At 46.5% G+C, this 19,915-nt stretch overlaps 1 protein-coding gene across 1 annotated transcript in view; it reads right to left on the minus strand.

Moving 5' to 3' along the window:
* Positions 1-19,915, minus strand: part of CSMD1 (CUB and Sushi multiple domains 1) — a 2,626,220-nt gene that overhangs the window by 7,004 nt on the left and 2,599,301 nt on the right. The window contains exon 63 of the mRNA XM_085610820.1: positions 9,329-9,461. Coding sequence (XP_085466946.1) covers positions 9,329-9,461 — 133 coding nt within the window. The remainder of the gene's footprint in view (positions 1-9,328; positions 9,462-19,915) is intronic.

Genomic DNA, 19,915 nt, shown 5'->3' on the forward strand with positions numbered 1-19,915 from the left:
TTTCAAATGAAAAGTGATGTTGGGACATGAGAAAAGAGCTTTCCCTTTGAGTTTAAATAAAATATTTGTTTGATTAGTGTGCCACACAGACTTTGGACATCACAATAATAAAGATGAAATATATATATGAACTGAAAAAATGAAAGGTTACAGAGACTTTATAGTTAGGCTCAGATTTCACTAGCCCAATACCAGAGATATTCAACAGTTATAGTTAGCTGAGCTAACTATAACTTGTGCCCCGGTAAGGCACTGCTTATAAGCTCATATATTACATCACTTATGACATGGCAAGTGACATCACGCATGACATTTCAAATGACATCACTCATGACATCATCCAGTGAATTTAAATGTTTAACAAAAAGTTTGAGTGTTAAATATATATACCAAGGCATATTCGTGAATCAGTGACTACACAAGTGACTGATTAGGTGTCTCAGTGAATGTATGGGTGAGTGCCTGGTTGTATGAATCTTTGTATCAGTGCGTCAGTTGGTGTCTAAGTGGCTGTATGGGTATGTGAGTGGATTCATGAGTGGTTGTATGGGTGAGTGACTGGTTATCTGAGTACCGGTATGGATGTCTGAGTGTCAGTGTGGGTGGGCCATCCTGGCAGGGTGTGTGTGACTGCAGGTATAGATGAGTAAGTGGGTGAGGCAGTGACAGTATGGTTTAGTGAGTGCCTGTGTGAAGGGATGTATGGGTAAGTAAGTGTATGTATGGCTACGTCAGTGAGTGAGTAGATGTGTCAGTGGTATATGGGTGAGTAACTGCATATTTTAAAGGCAGTATAGGTGAGTGTTGGGGTATATCAGTGACTGTATGGATGAAATGAAATGAAATGAAAAAGAATTTCTAAAGCGCATGGCTGCCCTTGAGCGTCCCAGCGCTACGTGTACACACAGACAGACCTCCTCTGAGCCGCATCCAGAGATGTTAGTCATTCTGGGGGAAAAGGAACGTTTTAAGGGATTTTCGGAATCTGGTCAAGCTAGGTTCTTTCCTCATTGATGTTGGGAGGGAGTTCCATAGCTGACCCGCGTTTATTGAAAAGCGGCGTCCTCCGGTCCTTGTTCTTTTTGCTCTCGGGATAGCTACCAGGTTTTCCTCGCCAGAGCGGAGCGTTCGTACTGATTTGTAAGGGCGGATCAGATCTCTGAGGATCGGAGGGCCTGTGCCTTGGAGGACTCTGAACACTGTACAGAGCGCTTTGAATTTCACTCTCGCTCTTATGGGCAGCCAATGGAGCGCTTTCAAGGCCGGTTTTGCTGACGTTCTTCTAGGTGTGTTCGTCAGCAGTCTTGCAGCTGCATTCTGTGCCCTCTGGAGCACGTTCAAGGTGTATTCCGGTGCAGCCAGGAAAAGGGCGTTGTTATAATCCAGTCTTGACAGAATAAGGCCCTGTACCAGCAATTTCCTAGAGTCTAATGGGAGTAAGGGCATAACTTTCCGTATTGAGCGGAGCAGCCCATAGCAACACCCTGCAGTTATTTTCGCCTGAGTGTGCATCGACAGCTCCGGTTCAAGCCAGACGCCGAGACTTTTTATGGATCCCTTCGGGGTCGGAGGATCTCCTAAACAAGTCGGCCACATACATTTGGGGAGGGAGGTGCAGAGATTTCCCAGCAACATCACCTCGGTTTTGGAGGCATTAAGCTTGAGTCTTGAGTCGGCCATCCATGCCATGATGTTGGTAAGGCAGGCGGCAAACTTCTCACCATGGCTTTCTGCGAGCGAGAGCGAAACAATCAATTGGGTGTCATCCGCGTACGTTGCGAGTTTCACTCCAAAGGGTGCGACCTCCCCCTCCAGTGGGGCCATGTAGACGTTAAAAAGCGTAGGGCTCAGTGAAGAGCCCTGCGGGACACCACACTGAAGGGGGGTGGGCACTGATCTATAGTTGCCCTCGCACACTTGATATGTTCGATCACTCAAGAATGACATTAGCCAGGTGAGCGCCAGGCCTCTTACTCCCAGCTCCTCCAACCGGTGGATCAAGATCTTATGATCCACCGTATCAAATGCCGCGCTCAGATCCAGGAGGACCAGGGCTGCTGATCCTCCTGAATCTAAGATGCACCTGCCCTCTTCTACCATGGTGATCAGCGCCGAGTCAGTGCCTTGACCGGGCCGAAAGCCAGTCTGGGTGTGCCGTAACAACTCGTTAGATTCCAAAAAGGACGAGAGTTGCCGGTTAACCCATTTCTCAGCAATCTTTCCCATCCCTGGCAGTAAGGAGATTGGCCGAAAGTTGGACAAATCGATGGGATCAAGCCCCGCTTTTTTTAGCAGGGCTTTTACTATAGCCTGCTTCCAACTGGGGGGGACCTTGGCGGCGGCAAAGGAAGCATTGAGTAGATCTACTGCCGGTCCCGCTATGACATCCATAAACTGCTTTAGGATGTACATAGGCATGGGATCCGTCGGAGAGCCACTTTTTTGCGCGGCCAACTCTTTACAGAAAGCTTCCCTGGTGATCGGGGCAAACTTGTCCAGCACGGCTCTATCAGTGGCCAGACGGCTCTCCCCCAAGGGCAGGCTCTGACGGGACACGGGGAGGCCGGCTATGATGTTTTGAATTTTCTGGTCAAAGTACTGGGCCAGAAGGTTACAGCGGTCCGTACTCCCCTCTGAGGGTTCTGGAGATACTGGAACTTTGAGCAGCTCTTTGAGAATTTTATAGGTTTCCCTTGAAGAATTGGTTGATGATTTTATCCTATTTTCAAGGTAGGCCGCTTTGGTGGCATTGAGCGCCACTTTATAAGTTCTCATGGCTGCCCTGTACTCTTCTTTGGAGTTTCCTGCCCAGTTTTTCCGCCAGTCACGTTCTTTCTTTTTACAAATTTTTCTCAGAAGACCCAGCTCTGGGGTGAACCATAAGGATTTGGGGCCCCCCGTCTTCCTGTTGGCTATTTTCAGGGGAAGTACCGCGTCTAAAGCTGTGCTGAGCCATTCGCAGAAAGCCTCATCTGCCTCTATAGGATCCCTATTAAGCACCGGGATGGTATGTGTCAGCTTGCGTGTAAGATCGCCGACCGGGAGTTTCGACCATGCCCTTACTGGTACTTGTGCTGTGGCTGCCGGGAGAGATGGGGGAGTTGTAACAAAACCCAGTTGAAAGGGGATCAGGAAGTGATCCGTCCAAGGGAGAGGCAAGGACGGTGACATGGAAAGACGGGGAAGATTAGAAAACACCGTATCCAATAAATGGCCCTTGACGTGGGTGGGCTCCTGATTATGGAGGGTGATGTTCCCCAGCCCAAGTTCAGATCTAAGGTCGTTTGCAGCTTTATCCTCCGCTGAATCGAAATGTAGGTTTAAATCTCCAAGCAGGAGAAAGTTGGGTGCCGACGCTATTAGCAATGGGGCCTCTTCAAGCAGAGAGTTCGCGAACTGCTTGATGTTGCCCGGAGGCCGGTAAATCAGCAACCCCGACAGTGAGTCGTTGGGGGACAATTGAATCTTAAAGCTACAACTTTCCGCATCCAGGATAGACCCTTCAGCGGCCCTACATGTCAAAATATCTCTATATATAATGGCCAGCCCGCCCCCTCTGCCTCGCGGTCTGTGCAAGCAAAAGATACAAAATCCGGGGGGAAGAGCGTTCGCCATGTCAAAATCCGAACTGTCAGATGTCCACGTTTCCGACAAAAATAGCACATCAAGCTTGTGATCCAAAATCAGATGGTGGATGTGTAAGGAGTGCCTAGGTAAAGATCTACAGTTCAGGAGGGCTAGTCGAAGTGGTTCCCTAGGAGGGGGAGCATTCTGGGCCTCTTTACTTTCCGTAGTACATAGAGCACAGGCTTTGAAGAGCACATCCAACCTCAATCCCCTCGGACAGAGGCAGGAGGCTTTGGGGCAGAGAGACATAAGTTGTTCTTGCGAGTATGTGAGAGGCCCTCGCTTTGTTTTGGGCAGCATGTCTGGCCCTAGGTCCGTACGGGCCCGGACGGGCCCAGACGGGCTTGCCTCTGGCGCGCCTCCGGCGCGCCATCGGCGCGCCCGCTGCGCCCGCCCGCTGCGCGGACGAGTGAGTGCGGCCATTTATGAGGCGCGAGGTCCTGTGTTCGCCCTCACACTAGAGCGCAAAAAGCCCTCTTCCCAATCCAAGATGGCGGGACCTTCCGGTTTAGACTTAGGTTACCGGAGGTCATTCAGAGCCCAGAAACGGCTCGAAAATGCCCCCACCAGCTAATATGACCAGGCGGTGTGACAAGGAGTAAATTTAAAAATTAAAACAAATTTTCCAAACCAACATCAAAAATAACGTTTTTAAAAGCAATTTCGGCTCTGTGGTGCCGTGTGGTGCCCGGCTAAGCTCCCTGTGAGTGTCAGGGGAGCCGCCTATGTGTACAGGCTGCGCCCGAGGCTCTTGCCTTAATTTATAGCACGAGGTCCTGTGTTCACCCTCTTCCCAATCCAAGATGGCGGGACCTTCCGGTTTAGACTTAGGTTACCGGAGGTCATTCAGAGCCCAGAAACGGCTCGAAAATGCCCCCACCAGCTAATATGGGATGGGTGAGTGATTGTGAGAGTAGCTGCATGGGTGAGTGTGTACTTGTGTCAGTGACTGTATAAGTGAGTAAGTATGTGTTAGTACCTGTATGTGTAAGTGAGTTGGTGTGTGTGTAAGTGTATGGGTGAGTAATTGGCTGTGTGGGTGACTATACGGGTGAGTGAGTAGGTGTGTGAGTAGCTCTATGGATGACTGAGCAAGTGTGTGAGTGGTTGTACAGGTGTATGAGTGGAGATGTCATTTGCTGTATAGCAAGTGAGTGGGCATATGAGATGCTGTATGGGTGAATGAGTGGATGTGTGTGTAGTCCTACGAATCAGGGAATAGCTGTGTACGTACGGGCATGGGTGTACGAATAAGTTTGAGAATGGTAGTGCGGAAGTTGGAGTGGGTGTATTAAAGGTTATTTGGGGGGGTGAGTGGGTGAGTCAGAGGTTCCATGGATGATGTCAGCAGTGACGTCATTTGAGATGTCATGAGTGATGTCACTGCCCACGTCATGAGTGATATGTGAGGTTATAAGCAGTGCATTGTAGGGACGCAAGTTATAGTTAGCTAAACTAACTACTGAATTTCTCTGGTTTGGAACTAGTGAAACCTGAGCATAACAATAACATCTCTGTAACCTTTGTTTTTTTCCAGTGAATTTCTTAAGGTAAATTAAATGCTTATTCCTAACTATAACATCTCTGGAACCTTTGTTTTTGTCAGTGAAGTTCTATTTTTTTTAAGTAGTAGTTGCAGTGCCGAGTAGTGGAGAAAAGGGGCTGGGCCTCTGACCAGCTCTCAGGAATCTCGCTATGTAGGACTTTCAGGAGGTACCAGGAGGGCTTCTTGGCCCCCAAGTTCCCTGAGGAGTAAAGTGGACTTCATCCCCCAACCAGTAGTGCACCAAGGGCTGCATATGCAGAGCAGTGGAGAAAGGGGGTTTGTTACCTCCAGTAAGTCCCACACAGTGGTACTGCTGAGACCTCGCAGAAGGCCATGCCCCCTTTCGCCACCATTCTGCAAATGCACCTCCTGGTGCACTACTAGTAGGGAGATGAAGTCCCCTTGGCTAATGAGGGTTCTTGGGGGCCAACTACCCCTCCTGTTAACTCCTGTAAGTTCCACACAGTAGGTTGCTGAAATGTTTTCGGTGGCAATGCCCCCTTTTTCTACCACTCTGCAAACGTGCCTCATGGTGCACTACTAGTTGAGGATGAAGTCCACTTTGTTCTTGAGGGTCCTTGCGGTGCAACTAGCCCTGGCCTGTATAAAGCCGAACCTGGTACTGGGACTTCCCCCCAGCCCAATAAAAGGCCATTACACATTATTTTCTTTCTGTCCCCTGGGCAACAACTGCAATGGGGGCGTTATACCCAATGTGCCCACCATAGGAGAGCAGAAAGCCCACTAGACCACCAAGAACTTTCTATTTGATTTAAAGTGGTAGGGTGGTCAATACTGGCTCCTATAGTTTATCAGCCCTCCATCCGGGGGAGGATTAGAGAATTTACCAAAGTGGACAGGGGCCAGAAACCCCGCTGAATACCAGGCATTTGACTTAAAAGAAAAAAGAAATCCAGTGTAGGCCAGTGCATCCTCATAGCAGGCATACAAAAAATGCCCCAAAAGTCTCTCTGCCTTCTTCCAACCCCGATGCCTAGAGCTTCACCTCTCCCCAAGGCACGCAAGAGGAAATTTGGATACTTTAGGCATAGTTTTGAAATACAGGCAAGCTGTCGGGTAAGTCCCAATTTCTTTTCACTAACCATGGTGAATGGCCATTCTCAGGGCTTGCCCACACAGGTAAATCAAGAGTGGTGTGGCTTGCATGGGTCCCACTATGCTTTCTTGCCCAAAATGCCTGATAAATGTAAAACATTGATTAAAATTACACACTTTCATTATATTTTTATGGGGCTAAGTTATGGAATGCACAGGATCAACAAACTTCCAATTACCCAGTACCCACACTTCTCTTAATAAAACCTTTACCTCATTTTGCATATTACCTGAGACCAACATGGATTAACCTCTTGACCATGTAAAGACCTCATTGGATTCATATGACCAAAGTTTTTATTTGTTCCTGCCATTGGTAATATGCCCAGCCACACAAGTGGGCTGCCTCATTTATTGGAAGAAGTGTGTGAATGCTGAATGATTGGAACCGTGTGAATCCCCACAAAAACTTTTCCTTCAAAGAAATAAGCCGAAAATTTGATTTTAGCCACAATGTAGTGTTTGCAGGGCATTTTTGGTAAGAAAATGTAGCATTACCCTTGCAAATCACACTACCCTAGACTACCCTGCATGTCTAGCTTTCAGATATATCTGGGTTTAGTAAGTTTCCTTGTGTGATGGCAAATCCCAAGCCCTAACACCACAGGTACCCACATTGCTAAAAATGCATCAATTCGGAAAATGGTTACTGTCTCCACATTGCATTTTGAGGGCTACAAAGGAAAGTCTTTGTAGTCTACAATACACTGCGTTTCCTTGACCTGGCTCCAGACACACTACAAGGTGTTGGAGACAGCTTTGTGAGAGGACAGGCACAGCCCTATGCAGCTGTCAGTGACAACTCCTCCCACCACTCTAGCTCAGTAAAGCCTATCAGTCGGGTGATGGCCCATCAGGATATGCAAGGTACACCTCAGCTTCCTTTGTGTGAGTCTCTAGAGTGAATGCACAAGAGCCCAACTGTCACCCTAACCCAGACATGGATTCTACAGACAGGCAGAGGCACAGGATGGATAAGCAGGACCATTTCCACTTTCTAAAAGTATCCGATAATGTTGCCAGCAAGGGATATATTTAAAGGTGTGTTTCATGACATTCACAATTAATGAAAGGTACAATGGTCTATAAATTCAAAAACAAAGAATAAATCAGTACAGCCAGGTGAATTCCTTAATTGAATTATATTGTATTAAAAAATAAGGAAGTAAGGAGGTACTTAGGAAGTATTTGTTGATTTTACTTAAACACTCCTTTAAATATATCCCTTGTTGGCAACATTACCCAATACTTATCTACCCAAGACACAAGGGTATATTGGGTTGCCCATTTTGACATATACACTTTCTAAAAGTGGCAGTTTCCAACACGCAACTTAAGAACCACCTTCAGTCCTTGCAATGGCGAAAAATGAAATGAGCAGTATTTCACTATTGCAACTTGTAAAACACAGCTGCACATAACCTATCTTTTAAATACACTGCCTTGGGACTAACTTAGGGGTGCCTTACATGTAGTAAAAGGGAAGGGTTGGGCGGTCAAAATGGCAGTTTAAAACTACACTCACAGGCCATGGCAGCTCCTCCCCTCCACTGCTTATGTTTCGGTCAGTACTGGATTCTGGGCTGCTTTGCGGGCCAGTGGGTGGGCAGGTCTGCTCTGCTCCCAGAGCAGGGCAGCGTGGAGTGGTTTGCCCATTCCTAAGTGCACATGACTGTTTGGCGGGCCCTCTTGGGATGCCCAATACAGTCAAGCACACTTTCCCTGTTCTCCATGCAGGCTGCATTACAACCTGCGTGGAGAAAATGCCCAGGCCCTCATTCCCTGGCTGAGCATCAAACCAGGATGCTCAGACCAATCACAATGCTGCATTGCAGCATTGTGATTGGTCAGGGGAGCCTGGATGTGCTTCCTGTTCCTCAAGTCCGGGAGTAAGGACGCGATACCCAGCAGCAAGGTAAGTGTTTAATTTTGTATTTATTACTTTTACATTGCGCTACCCCTTGCATGTCCTCCCCGCCCACCACCCCCAAGCCATTCCAGCCGCCACTGCTCATAGGCATTGCAGTGGCAGGTCTGAGACTTTATGTGCAGGGCTGCTCATGTGGGTGGTGCAATCAGTGCTGCAGGCCCACCAGTAGCATTTGATTTCCAGGCCCTGTCATACCTGCTGCACTTTACAAGGGGCTTACTAGTAAAGCAAATATCCCATTCACAGATAAACCAATCACCAATACAATTTACATAGGGAGCACTTGCACATTAGCACTGGTCAGCAGTGGTAAAGTGCCCAGAGTCCTAAAACCAGCAAAACGAAATGCAGCACACAGTCAAAAACAGGAGGGCAGAATCAAAAAGACAGGGTATATCATGGCAAATAGGATATCGTTTGTCCTTAGTTTATTGACAAAAATAGACAAAACACCTTTGTCTGTTTAGATTTTTCTAATTGTCTTTACTTGAGGTGTTTATTGTTATACGTAAAACTATGAAGTCACATTAAAACGCGATCACTCAGCTTGTAAGTAAAGAAAAACCTACATGGAAACGAGATAAAAAAACTTCTATTTCCTTTTGTTCTTTTGCTTACATGAGAGACTTGTATGTCAGAATATTGTGTACTGCACTAACATTTGAAATAGTATTGTTTACAAAAATGTAATTTCATTGGGTGTGGATTTTCTGTAATTAACTTGAACATTTATGTCATCTGACAATGTTATTCTTGTACAACACTATGTGTAAAATCGCTCAAGTAAAGAACAAATAAAATATCATGAAGGGCACTGTATTCCATTCAGAAAAAATAACATGACCAATATTATTCCATGTTTATTTATATAGTAAAATTATGAATTATCTGGCCTAGGGTTGTAATTTGATGCAGCCAAATGAACCTTCTACTTGCAGAAACTAATTTCTATATGTATCTACTGTTCATTGCTTGTCATCATTTGGCAACAGCTGATGACCTTATACTCTAAAGGGACAATAGAAAATTGCAGAGTGAAATGGAATATAGTGTAGCTAATTCATACATTATAAAGTAAGTACAAAATAGTCATAACAGGATAAATATACCTGTGTTTGTATAGGTAAAACCCAAACCCTGATAATATTAGAGCAAAGAAGGGTACGAGGATTGCAGCTGCGACTGAACTGCTGTTTGTCCCATAGTGCGTATTTGATGTGTCCGTGTCCGTACTGGAAGAACCTGAAAATGAAATAAGCCTTTTGTTAATACACTTCTAAATAATGGAAATTTTAATGCCTTTTGAAACCAATTCCATTTCCTCAATTAATTTTCCTACCCACAGGAGAATTGAAGAAGGGTATACAGTAGCATATAAATACCAACAAATACATCATTTTATCACAATGAATGCTCAGGAATATTCTGTCCCCATGTACACCATTTCATCAATTGGAATTCTATTTATATATTTTCATTATTTATTTAATACAGAAAACAAACGTAGATTCATTTTCATATCACAAACATTTAGTGCCTGATTACGCTGCCGGTCGGAAACTAAACTGCCCGACTCCTTGTCGGATTCAGTTCCAACTGCCTCGTGGTCGGAAGTTCCTACTGAACTATTATGATGGTTCCAAACACCATTTGGACGGACTCCTATTGACTTCTATAGGAACCTGTGTTCCGACCGACAACACAGGTTCCTATGGGGAAAATGGGTGTCTTCGGAAAACCTAGCACACTGTTGCGGGCACCCCAAGGGATCTGCCACACTGTGATGGCTTTACAGGAGGGTCTCTTGGGTACCCCCTGACCCCAAACCAGAGGCCTCAGGATGAGGGGGGGCCTGCTAGGGGCCCCCAAAGTCATTTCAACAGCCTTTTTGTGTCTGACAGACCGAGTCTGCAAGGCAGTTTGAATCCTACATCGTAATCGATCGGTTGGAAATGCTGTCTGTAGAGCTGTACTAATAGGCTCCGACCGACTCATATTCTCCAAATGCCATTCTGAACCAATTTGGAATGACCAAAGGGTTTCCATTCTGGTCGCGAGCATCGTAATCGGTCAGTTGTAACCAATTCCGACAGACCGTTTATGATGGGTTCCGACATGGTCTAGGGGAGGCTTTCCTACCGACATCATAATCAGGCCCTTAATTGCATACTACAAAGTCATGGCCACTTGAATGGCACAAACATCTGATACAAACACATACAATATGCCTTAAAAGGTAGCATTAACAGCATTATGTTCAACCTGGCTACTCACCGGAGTAAAATAAAAAACAACTTCACTGTATATTTAGTCAACTAGGCAATGCATAAAATGTGATGACAGTCTAAAAATATTTCTTTGCCAGATCAAATCTTTTATTGATGTCTATTTGCATACCACTATTACAAAATCTGCCTTGGAGATGGATTTTCTTAAATTTGTGTATATGTCCATAACGCCACAAAAACAAATGTTTGTGTCTTTGAAAATAGCTCTTGCTTTAAGTGCCTCATTTATTTTGTGGATAACTCAATCCTAAAATATTAAGGTAGAGTTAAGACACCTTTTTCCATTGATCACATCTTTAGTAGTCAGTGAAAACAATACAATACAGTGAGAAGCATAGAGCTTTACAACATACACCTTCAAAGATGTTAAGGCACAAACCCCAACTGGGTTTGAAGAATTGAGGGAATGACTAACAAAAGTATAAATTATAAAAAAAAACATTACCAGACCATGAAAGAATGTGGGACACATCTACCAAAATCTCACAAATATAGGAGTCTTGAAATAAGTGTTACAATATATCACTGTATAGATCTATATATAAATACCAAATAGCTGGACCAGTGGGATTTATTTTTATTTTTATTATTTTATTTTCCCTGGTCAACATAAAAAAGGTGGTACAAGAAGAGAGATGCAGGTGTACATATTTTCATCACATACTAGGCTTGGCGCCATAACAAAGAAAAAAAACAACATCCAGGCCCAGAACACCCGTTCAGAGAGAGGCCAACCTTCCATGATGTAACACATTGTTCCTACCACAACAACGACAGTGATCCAACACAAATGATGTAATATACCGTATACAATTGACCCATGTTAGCATCATCATCAAGTCAAACGACCTATCTGGGCTGGTCAGGGGGGTCTCTCGGAATCAGGTGCTAAGTGGCGTACCAGGGGACATCGCCTCGCCCTCCTGTGTAGCCCTGAGATATTAGACAAATGGTTCCCAGAAGTCCCTAGGTCTGGAGGCTTGCGGTAATTCCTCTGCATAAGTCTCCAGGGTCTCCTTCCAGCATGTCAGGTCAGCAATCCCGTCCTTAAATCTAGGGGGACGCTTGCTGCCCCATCTTAGTGCTATCCGACGTTTGACCAACAGCAGGGCCACTGCCAATAGTTCTCGTCTCTTGGCCAGTCTTGGCTTGTGGGTTCCCAGTAGGCATGTTAGTGGAGCGTTTGGTATGAATTCTGATAGCATTATCGTGAGGGCATCAGTAACTTCCTGCCAGTAGGCTTGAAGCAGGGGACAGGAGCATGCCATGTGCAAGAAGTCTGCACTAGGGGCGCTGCATCTATGACACTTATCGTCTGCTCGAAGGCCGTATCTATGTAGTTTCGCAGGGGTGTAGTATATTTGGTGCAGGAATTTAAAATGGATAATGCGAAGGTTACAGTTTGAGGTCAGCAGGTGTAATTGCTTGCAGCTGTAATCCCAGTCCCCTTCATCTATAGTATCACCTACTGAGTGCTCCCATCTTTGAATTGATATGTTCTGCATCTGGTGTAGTTCTCCCTGTGAAATGTGATATAAACGTTTTACCAGGCCCTGCTGTGTGGAAGCCTTTAATAGGAATTGTAGTGCATGTAGCTGGGTGGCTCACTCGGAAACGTTGGGAAAAGTTCCTTGATAGCCATGCGCAGCCGCAAATATGCGAATATCTTCAGCGGCGCATGGTGTGCGCTAAGAGACGGTTCATACTGTGGGATGAATCGATTGTGTGGAAAGATTTTGCTCATTTAATTTAGGTCCATGTCCCTCAGAAGAGCAAGCATATTTTTCTCTTGAGTAACTGTGATCTTTGGGTGATGGGCTATGGGGAGTGCAGGAGCGTATATCGGAAGTTTCTGTGCCTGGTGTGCTAACGTGTGCCATGCTCGGGACGTGCAAATCACAGGGTGTATTTTGTCCCTAGGGGCATGTTTTTGCGGGTCAGATATGTAGGTTATCAGTGGGGAAGGTAGCATGCTTACATATTCCACAGCTATGTGGAGGATGTACGCATGTACGCATGTGGTTGTAACCAGTAGTGGGCGTGTTGTGCTTGTGCACAGTAAAAGTATAGTTGAACACTCCCAGAATGTTTTTGTGCTGTTCACAGAACCTGCGTTTAACTTGAAAAAGTCCACGATGGCTTGGTGAAGTTCGACACAGTATACCTGATCCTGGAGTGTGGTCTGTTGCAAGCGCCAGGCAAACTGACGTGGAGTGTGCATGGGGATGTCGAGCGCAAGGTGTACGGGTGCGTGATCTGACAGTGTCCAGGGCATATGCTCAATCCGCGTAGTCCATGTACTGATGTCGTGTGTGGCTAACCCGAAGTCTATGTTCCACCACGTGTAATGTGTTGATGATGTGCAGGTGCCTTCTCTATGACCTGGGTGTCAAAAACGCCACATGTCGATCATCGTGCATTCTAGTATACCATCTCTGAGTGCCTTAGCCGACTGTTTCCCATATCAGTCATTGCCTGTGGATCTGTCTACTGCTGGGTCAAGACATGTGTTAAAATCACCTCCCCATATAATGGCGGTGGGTGGTAGTTTGCGCAGTTTAGCCCAGATGTGTGCGTAAAAGCCCGGATCATCAGTGTTTGGGCCATATGCAGTGATCACTGTCAATGCCGTGCCTCCAAAGTTGCCCTGCACTATAACATAGCACCCCTGGTCGTCCTTGACACCAGTGATGGGCATGAAGGGGGTGCCGCGCCTAATCAGGAGCATGACCCCTCTAGCGTAACTGGTGTTAGAGGATGCCATGCGATACAGTGCCCATTTGGCGCGTATCTGCCCTTCAGTGATGGATGTGAGATGTGTCTCTTGTAGGCAGGCCACATCTATCTTTTGGTGGTCTAGGTACGCTAGGACCCGTTAAATCTTTTGTGGGTTTTGAAGGTCTCTCACATTCCAGGTCAGGAATGCCAGAGGTCTAGTGTTACGTTGGCTGCCAGCCATGCGTGTCATCTCTACCTGTACAATCTGTATTCTGACATTTAAACTCTGACCAGTTTTTTGTAATAACACCCTGCCCCACCCCTACCCACTCCGCATCCTTCGTGCAGCAGAGACAATCCCAGAATCCTTGAACATTCCCAGCATATTCCCCAAGGACAATAACTAAACAATTTAACCATTTGTGGTGTACACTTGTGGGCTGGAGCTGCCGCCCTGGGTGCCCTGTGATGCAGCTCACAGGGTTTGCCGCCATAGCGGTAAAGCATTAGTCACAATCGAGCCCGTGAGGGCCTCCCCCTGTCATTACGGTAGCTCTCTAATTATGTGGGCATATCGGCATCTGTCCCTGTATCCAAGGCAATAATTTACACCCACTCACAATCTCACCCGACCAAATAGCCCACTTATCTGCATTCGCAGTGTGCATATGTAGGTGTCCATCATCTGGAAGTCAAGGCTGCACCCTGGTATGTGTAGAGCAATGGCCAATGCAAAAAGAGCATATTCACAATGAGTCTCAGTATACGTAGGAGCGCCGCGTTCAGGTATGGAGTACCAATAGTCCCGCCCAGCGGTATCTGTTCGGTGAAGTGTTCAACAGCGTGGGAGTACCAATGTCCATCTCGTATTTTGAAGTCCATTATTCCATGTCCAATATGGTCTCCTGTTCATCTGGTCCTCCTCTCGATGATCTTCTACGTGTGGGTTGGGCTCCTTTCTGTTGTAGGAATTTTTGGACTTCCTTTGGGTCATTGTAGAATTTTGATTTCCCTCCATCTGTTACTCGCAGCCTGGCAGGGTACAGCACTGCGTAGGCTATGTTCATGTCGCGGAGCTTCTGTTTGACAGGCACAAACTTCTTTCTCGCATCTTGGACAAGCGGCGTGAAGTCTGGATAGAGTGAGATGTCCATGCCCTCGTTTCGTAGACTGCCGAGCTCTCTAGCCCTACGGAGGGTTGCATCCCTGTCCCTGTAATTTAGAAACCTGGCTGTTTTTTTTTGTTTTTTGTCCTCATATCACCTAGAAACTGCTAGCAGGACATATCCGGTCCACGTTGATGATGGGGCGCCCTCCGACCGCCTGCGCTTGTTTAGGTTATCCAACCAATCCCCTTTTATCGTCCGGTATTTAGGTGTTAATCATAGGACCATGATATTTATCGACCCTTAACATCTGCGTAATGGAGTCAACAAAGTCTCAGTTCCTGACCCAAACGTATAAAAGGTGCCCAGAATGTAGGGAGGCTAGGGCTGGATCTCATGATTTCTAGCCGAGCCATAGCCAGTGTAGACTTTAACCAATCTTCGACTTTCGGGGGGAGGGGATCTTTCCCGGGCCTATTCTTGCTTTTAATACCTCGCAAGGATGTATGCCATTTTCATCCCCCAACTCAGACCAAGTCACGACCCCAGCTCTTTTAATTGGAAGTGCCATACTGTCCTGGAGGCAGGGGGGGTCCCAGGGGAGTCCCAGATCAGTGCCTGATCGGAATAGTAGCCTATCCCACATCTGGAGCGGATGAAATACCAGACCTCCAAGGCATTTTTGATCACCTTCAACCTTACTCGTTTAAAGAATTTTGGTGAACCAAACTTGTAGAGAAACCCTGCCTTACCCCCCCGCCTTCAGTGGTGACCGACTCCCCCAGCAACTTACCCGAGGCACATGCAGTTGGTTCACCTAAAAGCATCCTAATAGCCTTAAATTGAAAGGCGACCAGATAGCAACGAATATCTGGGAGGGCCAATCCCCCTTTAGCTAAGCGGCGCCTCCGTTTTTTCCAAGATAACCTAACACCCTTCTCACTCCAGATGAAACTCCCAATTTTACTTTGCGCCTTTGAGATAGAGTGTTTAGGAAAACCTAGAGGAACCGCGTTGAACAGGTATGTTAATTTCGGGAGGATGGTCATTTTTACTAGATTCACCCTCCCAAAGATGGTCAGGGGGAGATTCCTCCACCTTGCGAACAACTGATCAATTTCTTTTATTATTTTTTCAACATTAATTGATGGGATTTTTTCGAGATCTTTCACAATGATAATACCAAGATATTTAAATTTATTGCTGGAGGCCCCACTCCACTGATCTATATTCCAGCACATAACCTCCGTCTTCGTGGAGTTAGCCAAATACCCGGAAATTGACCCAAAATCATCCAACAGAGCCCCGACCTTTGGCAGTGTTATCTCGGGGTTATATGTATAGATGATTATGTCGTCCGCATATAATGCAATTTTAGAGCGATATTGCTGAGTCTTAAACGGGGGTATGGTCTCATCTAGCCTTATAGCCTGGGCAAGAGGCTCAATGTACAGATCGAACAGTAAAGGAGAGATGGGGCAACCTTGCCTGGTCCCTCTTTGAATATTAAAACTGGGAGTGAGTACGCCATTGATGAGGATCTTAGCTGAAGCATCCTGATAACACCCTGTCAGAGTATGGATAAAAATGGGGCCAAATCCCATCTCCTCCAACACCTCCCAAAGGTAGGCCCAGCACACCCTATCAAAGGCCTTGGCGGCGTCTAACGCGACCACTGCCAGGGGTTCGAGTCTAGAGATCGCCAGATCGATATTCCCAATAAGTAGCTGGGTTTGTTCCTGAATGTCTTCCAGTGATGAACCCTTTCTGGTCTGTATTAACCAGTCCGGGGGCTAATTTCCCCAATCTCCCTGCCAAGATACCCATAAAGATCTTATAATCTGCGTTTAGCAGGGAGATTGGGCAGTAAGAGTCCGCTTTAACTGGGTCCTTCCCTGGCTTAAGGATCAGGACAATGATTGCCTCCCTCCACGAGTCAGGGACATGACCTGTTGGACTGTAGATTGAATGGAACAGGGATCCCAAGACTGGAATTACTTCCTCAGAGAGGGATTTATACACTTCATTTGGGAGGGCGTCAATACCGGAGGCTTTACCATTTTTGGAGATCTATATTTGAGTTCTTATCTCCTGCAGCGTGATTGGAGAATCGAGGAAATCTTTATTGGCCTGAGTTAACGTGGAGAGGGATTTTGAGATCAACCACCCGTGGATTTGTTGTTTAGAGGGGAATAGATTCTCCCTATAAAGATCCGCAAATAAGGTAAGCATAGTATTTTGTATGTCACCTATATCTGTAGATCTATCCCCTTGGTTATTTATCACCAGCTCAACGATATCATTTTTCGAGCGGTCAGATCTCGCCTTCCACGCCAAAAGAGCCCCAGCCCTCTCCCCGTACTCATAGTTCTCCATCTTACTCCTTTCCCATTGCTTCTTGCACTTCTCTTCTAAGATGCCACTATAGCTTTGTCTTGACTGTTCAAGTTCGAGTTCTGCTAGTGACTTTCTTTGTCCGTCAAGTGAATTTGATAGCCTCAGAAGCTCGGCTTCTAGCAATCCGATCCTTTCTTCGCCCAATTTTAATTCACGTCCTTCAGTACGATTTTAAAAGCATATGAGACTGTGTAATCGGCCTCTCAGGGTAGCCTTAAAGGTGTCCCACACGACCTAAATGACAGCTGAACCTATGTTGGTATCAAAAAAACTCCAGGGATGATGTTTTAACTGCCTGAATTAAATCTGGATCGTCTAACCTTCCCCTACTAAGTGTCCATCTCGACTGAGTTTTTTTTAATCGTTTTTTGATGGAACAGAAAACAGGAGAATGATCCGAGAGATGGCTAGGTTGAATAGATATATCAGAACCCTTTTCGAGTAAAGACTTACTAGCTAATAGGTAATCAATCCTGGAGAGTGATGAAATCTCTTGCTGTAAAAAGTATACCCAGCCCTATCCCCTTTCGTAAACCTCCACACATCGACCAGGCCAAGGTCATGAATCAGATTCTTCATTGCCCGTCTAACAAGAGGAGTCGCAATGGAGCGCGCCTGATTCGACCTATCCAAGTTAGGGTCTAATAAGGCATTAAAATCTCCTCCAACAATTATTGGGGGAGCCGCCAGCATGAGCTTGGATTGCAGCTTAACAATATAAGAAGGGTCGTCGATGTTCGGACCATAGAATGAAGCGCACGTTAAGACAGTACCCCCAAAGTCCAACTGCACTATCACCCACCTCCCTGATTGGTCAGTCTGGATGGATTTAATCGAACAGGTTAACCAAACCTGGCTGTTATCGGTCGCGGCCGCGCACCCGTTGGTGGCGCTGGTGCAAGTGACCTGTGTGCTCTCTCGATAATGAAGACTTCCAAGAACGTTTCACGGCAAAGTAAGGATGTAAGCAAGTTTTCTACATAACGGTCCATATTGCCTGGGTTGGTTGTTTCTGCCACCCCCACCAGGCATATGTTATTGCGGCGGGAGCGCTCCTCCGCATCCTCCGCCCGCGCAGCCAGCACCGCCAGTTGATTGTCAACTTTCCCCTGCTTGGACTCCATTTGCGCGTGGGAGTCCTCCACCTCGGAGATGCCATGTTCTGCCATGTCCAGCCGCTCTTTGTGGCGATCCAGGCGCTCTGCCATACGATCCACTCTGTATGTCAGTGAGTCTATCTTACCAGCGATGTTGGAGGGAGCTGCCTGGAACATTGTAAATATGGCCTGTACATCGCCAGTTGGGACTCCGCTTGCAGGTGCCGTCGACTGTTGTGAGTGCAGTTGATCTTCCGAGCTTTGTTCCGATGGTTTTTTTGTTTGGTCGAAATTGAGTTTGGGCTGGTTTCTGTCGGGTTTGCCCATGATTCATCTGTTAGTACTGAGCAGTGTTTACGGCTTCTGGCTTCGTTGTAGAATGAGCGCAGTACTTTGCGAAGAATAGGGTATGCTGTTGGGCGACACCTAGGGCTATGACTAGTCTAAATTGCCGTGAAGGTTCCGTAATCCAATTGGCTTTGTCCCCAGTATTATAGTTTGCTGTTGGTACCTTCAATGGTCGGAGCTCTATTTGGAGAGGGCACTCATTTTGCCGATGCCAACCTGTGCATCCACGTGATTGCAAGCCCCAGCAGTATATTTGGATGTTCCTGGTGGTCAGTTGTATGGGCCTAGTGCGTAGCTATGTGCGAAGGCGGTGTGGCGATGTCCAAAACACAGGGCGGAGGGATCTCCCCGGGTGATATACTAAGGGGGGTTTACCGCAGGAACACCAAGAGATGCGGATTGCCCTGGTGCTGCTGCGGTGTCCCTCAACCAGGGGAGTCATGTAGCTCCTGCTCTTACCCACCAGGCGTCGCCCGCCAGCAGCTCAGGCTCATGGGCCCACCACGAGGGCACGGTCAATACAAACAAGGAGGGTGCCGATGCCACCCCCGTGGACCCCATGTTACCACCACCACGGTGCCTTCAAAGTGCGGCATAGTGGTATCTCCGGCCCCGCCCAACTCAGTCAGGGTGTCTGGTTAATGCTGTTTATCTGGGCCGTATGGGGAGATGAGGAGCTCCTCAGTCGCGGGCCCATCTCGTCAAAGTGGTGTGGGCAAGAGCAGTCTTGGCGGAAGATGTGTCCGCATGTAGGCAGGGGTGCCTCAGGGCTCTAACTGTGCAGGATTTGTGAAGGATGATTCGGCGGCCAGAGGAGCTCGCCTAGGATGCGGCCATCTTCCTACGCAGCAAGCTCCGCCCCCCGGACCAGTGTGATTTAAAGTCGTGATGAGGGATATATTTTGCTCTACTGAAAGAACTGTTAGAATTCTGACCACTCCTTGTTATGCTTATAATGCAGAGTGCTGACCAAATTGCGCCAACTGCCGCAAAGCTGTGTTTCTTCTCACTCGCATCTGTAAAACGGTACATTGGTGCATGCAAGCGAGATTTGGCATCCTGTAGCATGAATTTTGGTCAATAGGAGGGCACCTTCTGAGATTTCTCCAACGTTTAGGAAGCTGCCACTCTAGTAGTAATATATGTTTGCTCCCTCTCTGCCATTAGAAAAGGGTATCCCAGCTATATGCAGTAGCTTCACAAAACTTGAGGGGTCCCCCTGTAAAGTACATGGAAGGGGTTCTCATTTACCCACCTCCTACTACTTAGCCCCACTGCCAAATAATTGAGCATATCAAATTAAAACAAATGAGCATATCAAATTAACACTTAATGGTCCTGGACCCAGTCAGTGTACTGCGCCGAGTGGGCCCCCTGGAGCATTGCGGGGGCTAATATTACACCACTAGCTATGTGTGGTTCGCAGGCGCCAGTGAAATTATCCATAGTTTATTTAAATGATCTGGGCTCACTAAAGATATTCTGTGAGATATCTATATTTCTAAAAATCCCATTGTAAATTCATTAATATACCCTTGCCATATGTGTTTATACTGAAAATGTGCTTTTAGTGTTGACCCTTGTGAATCCACGCTGTACACCCCCAAAACATGCAATTAAAAACTTTGATCACACAGATGCTAAAACAATTGTAGAAAATGGTTGCTTTGGTAGGATATCATGTTACCTCTCACAATAAATAATTACGTGGAAGTCAAACATATCAATATAATTGTATCTAA

The sequence above is a fragment of the Triturus cristatus genome, chromosome 6 (genome assembly GCF_964204655.1).
Source record: "Triturus cristatus chromosome 6, aTriCri1.1, whole genome shotgun sequence".
Classification (NCBI taxonomy): Eukaryota; Metazoa; Chordata; class Amphibia; order Caudata; family Salamandridae; genus Triturus; species Triturus cristatus.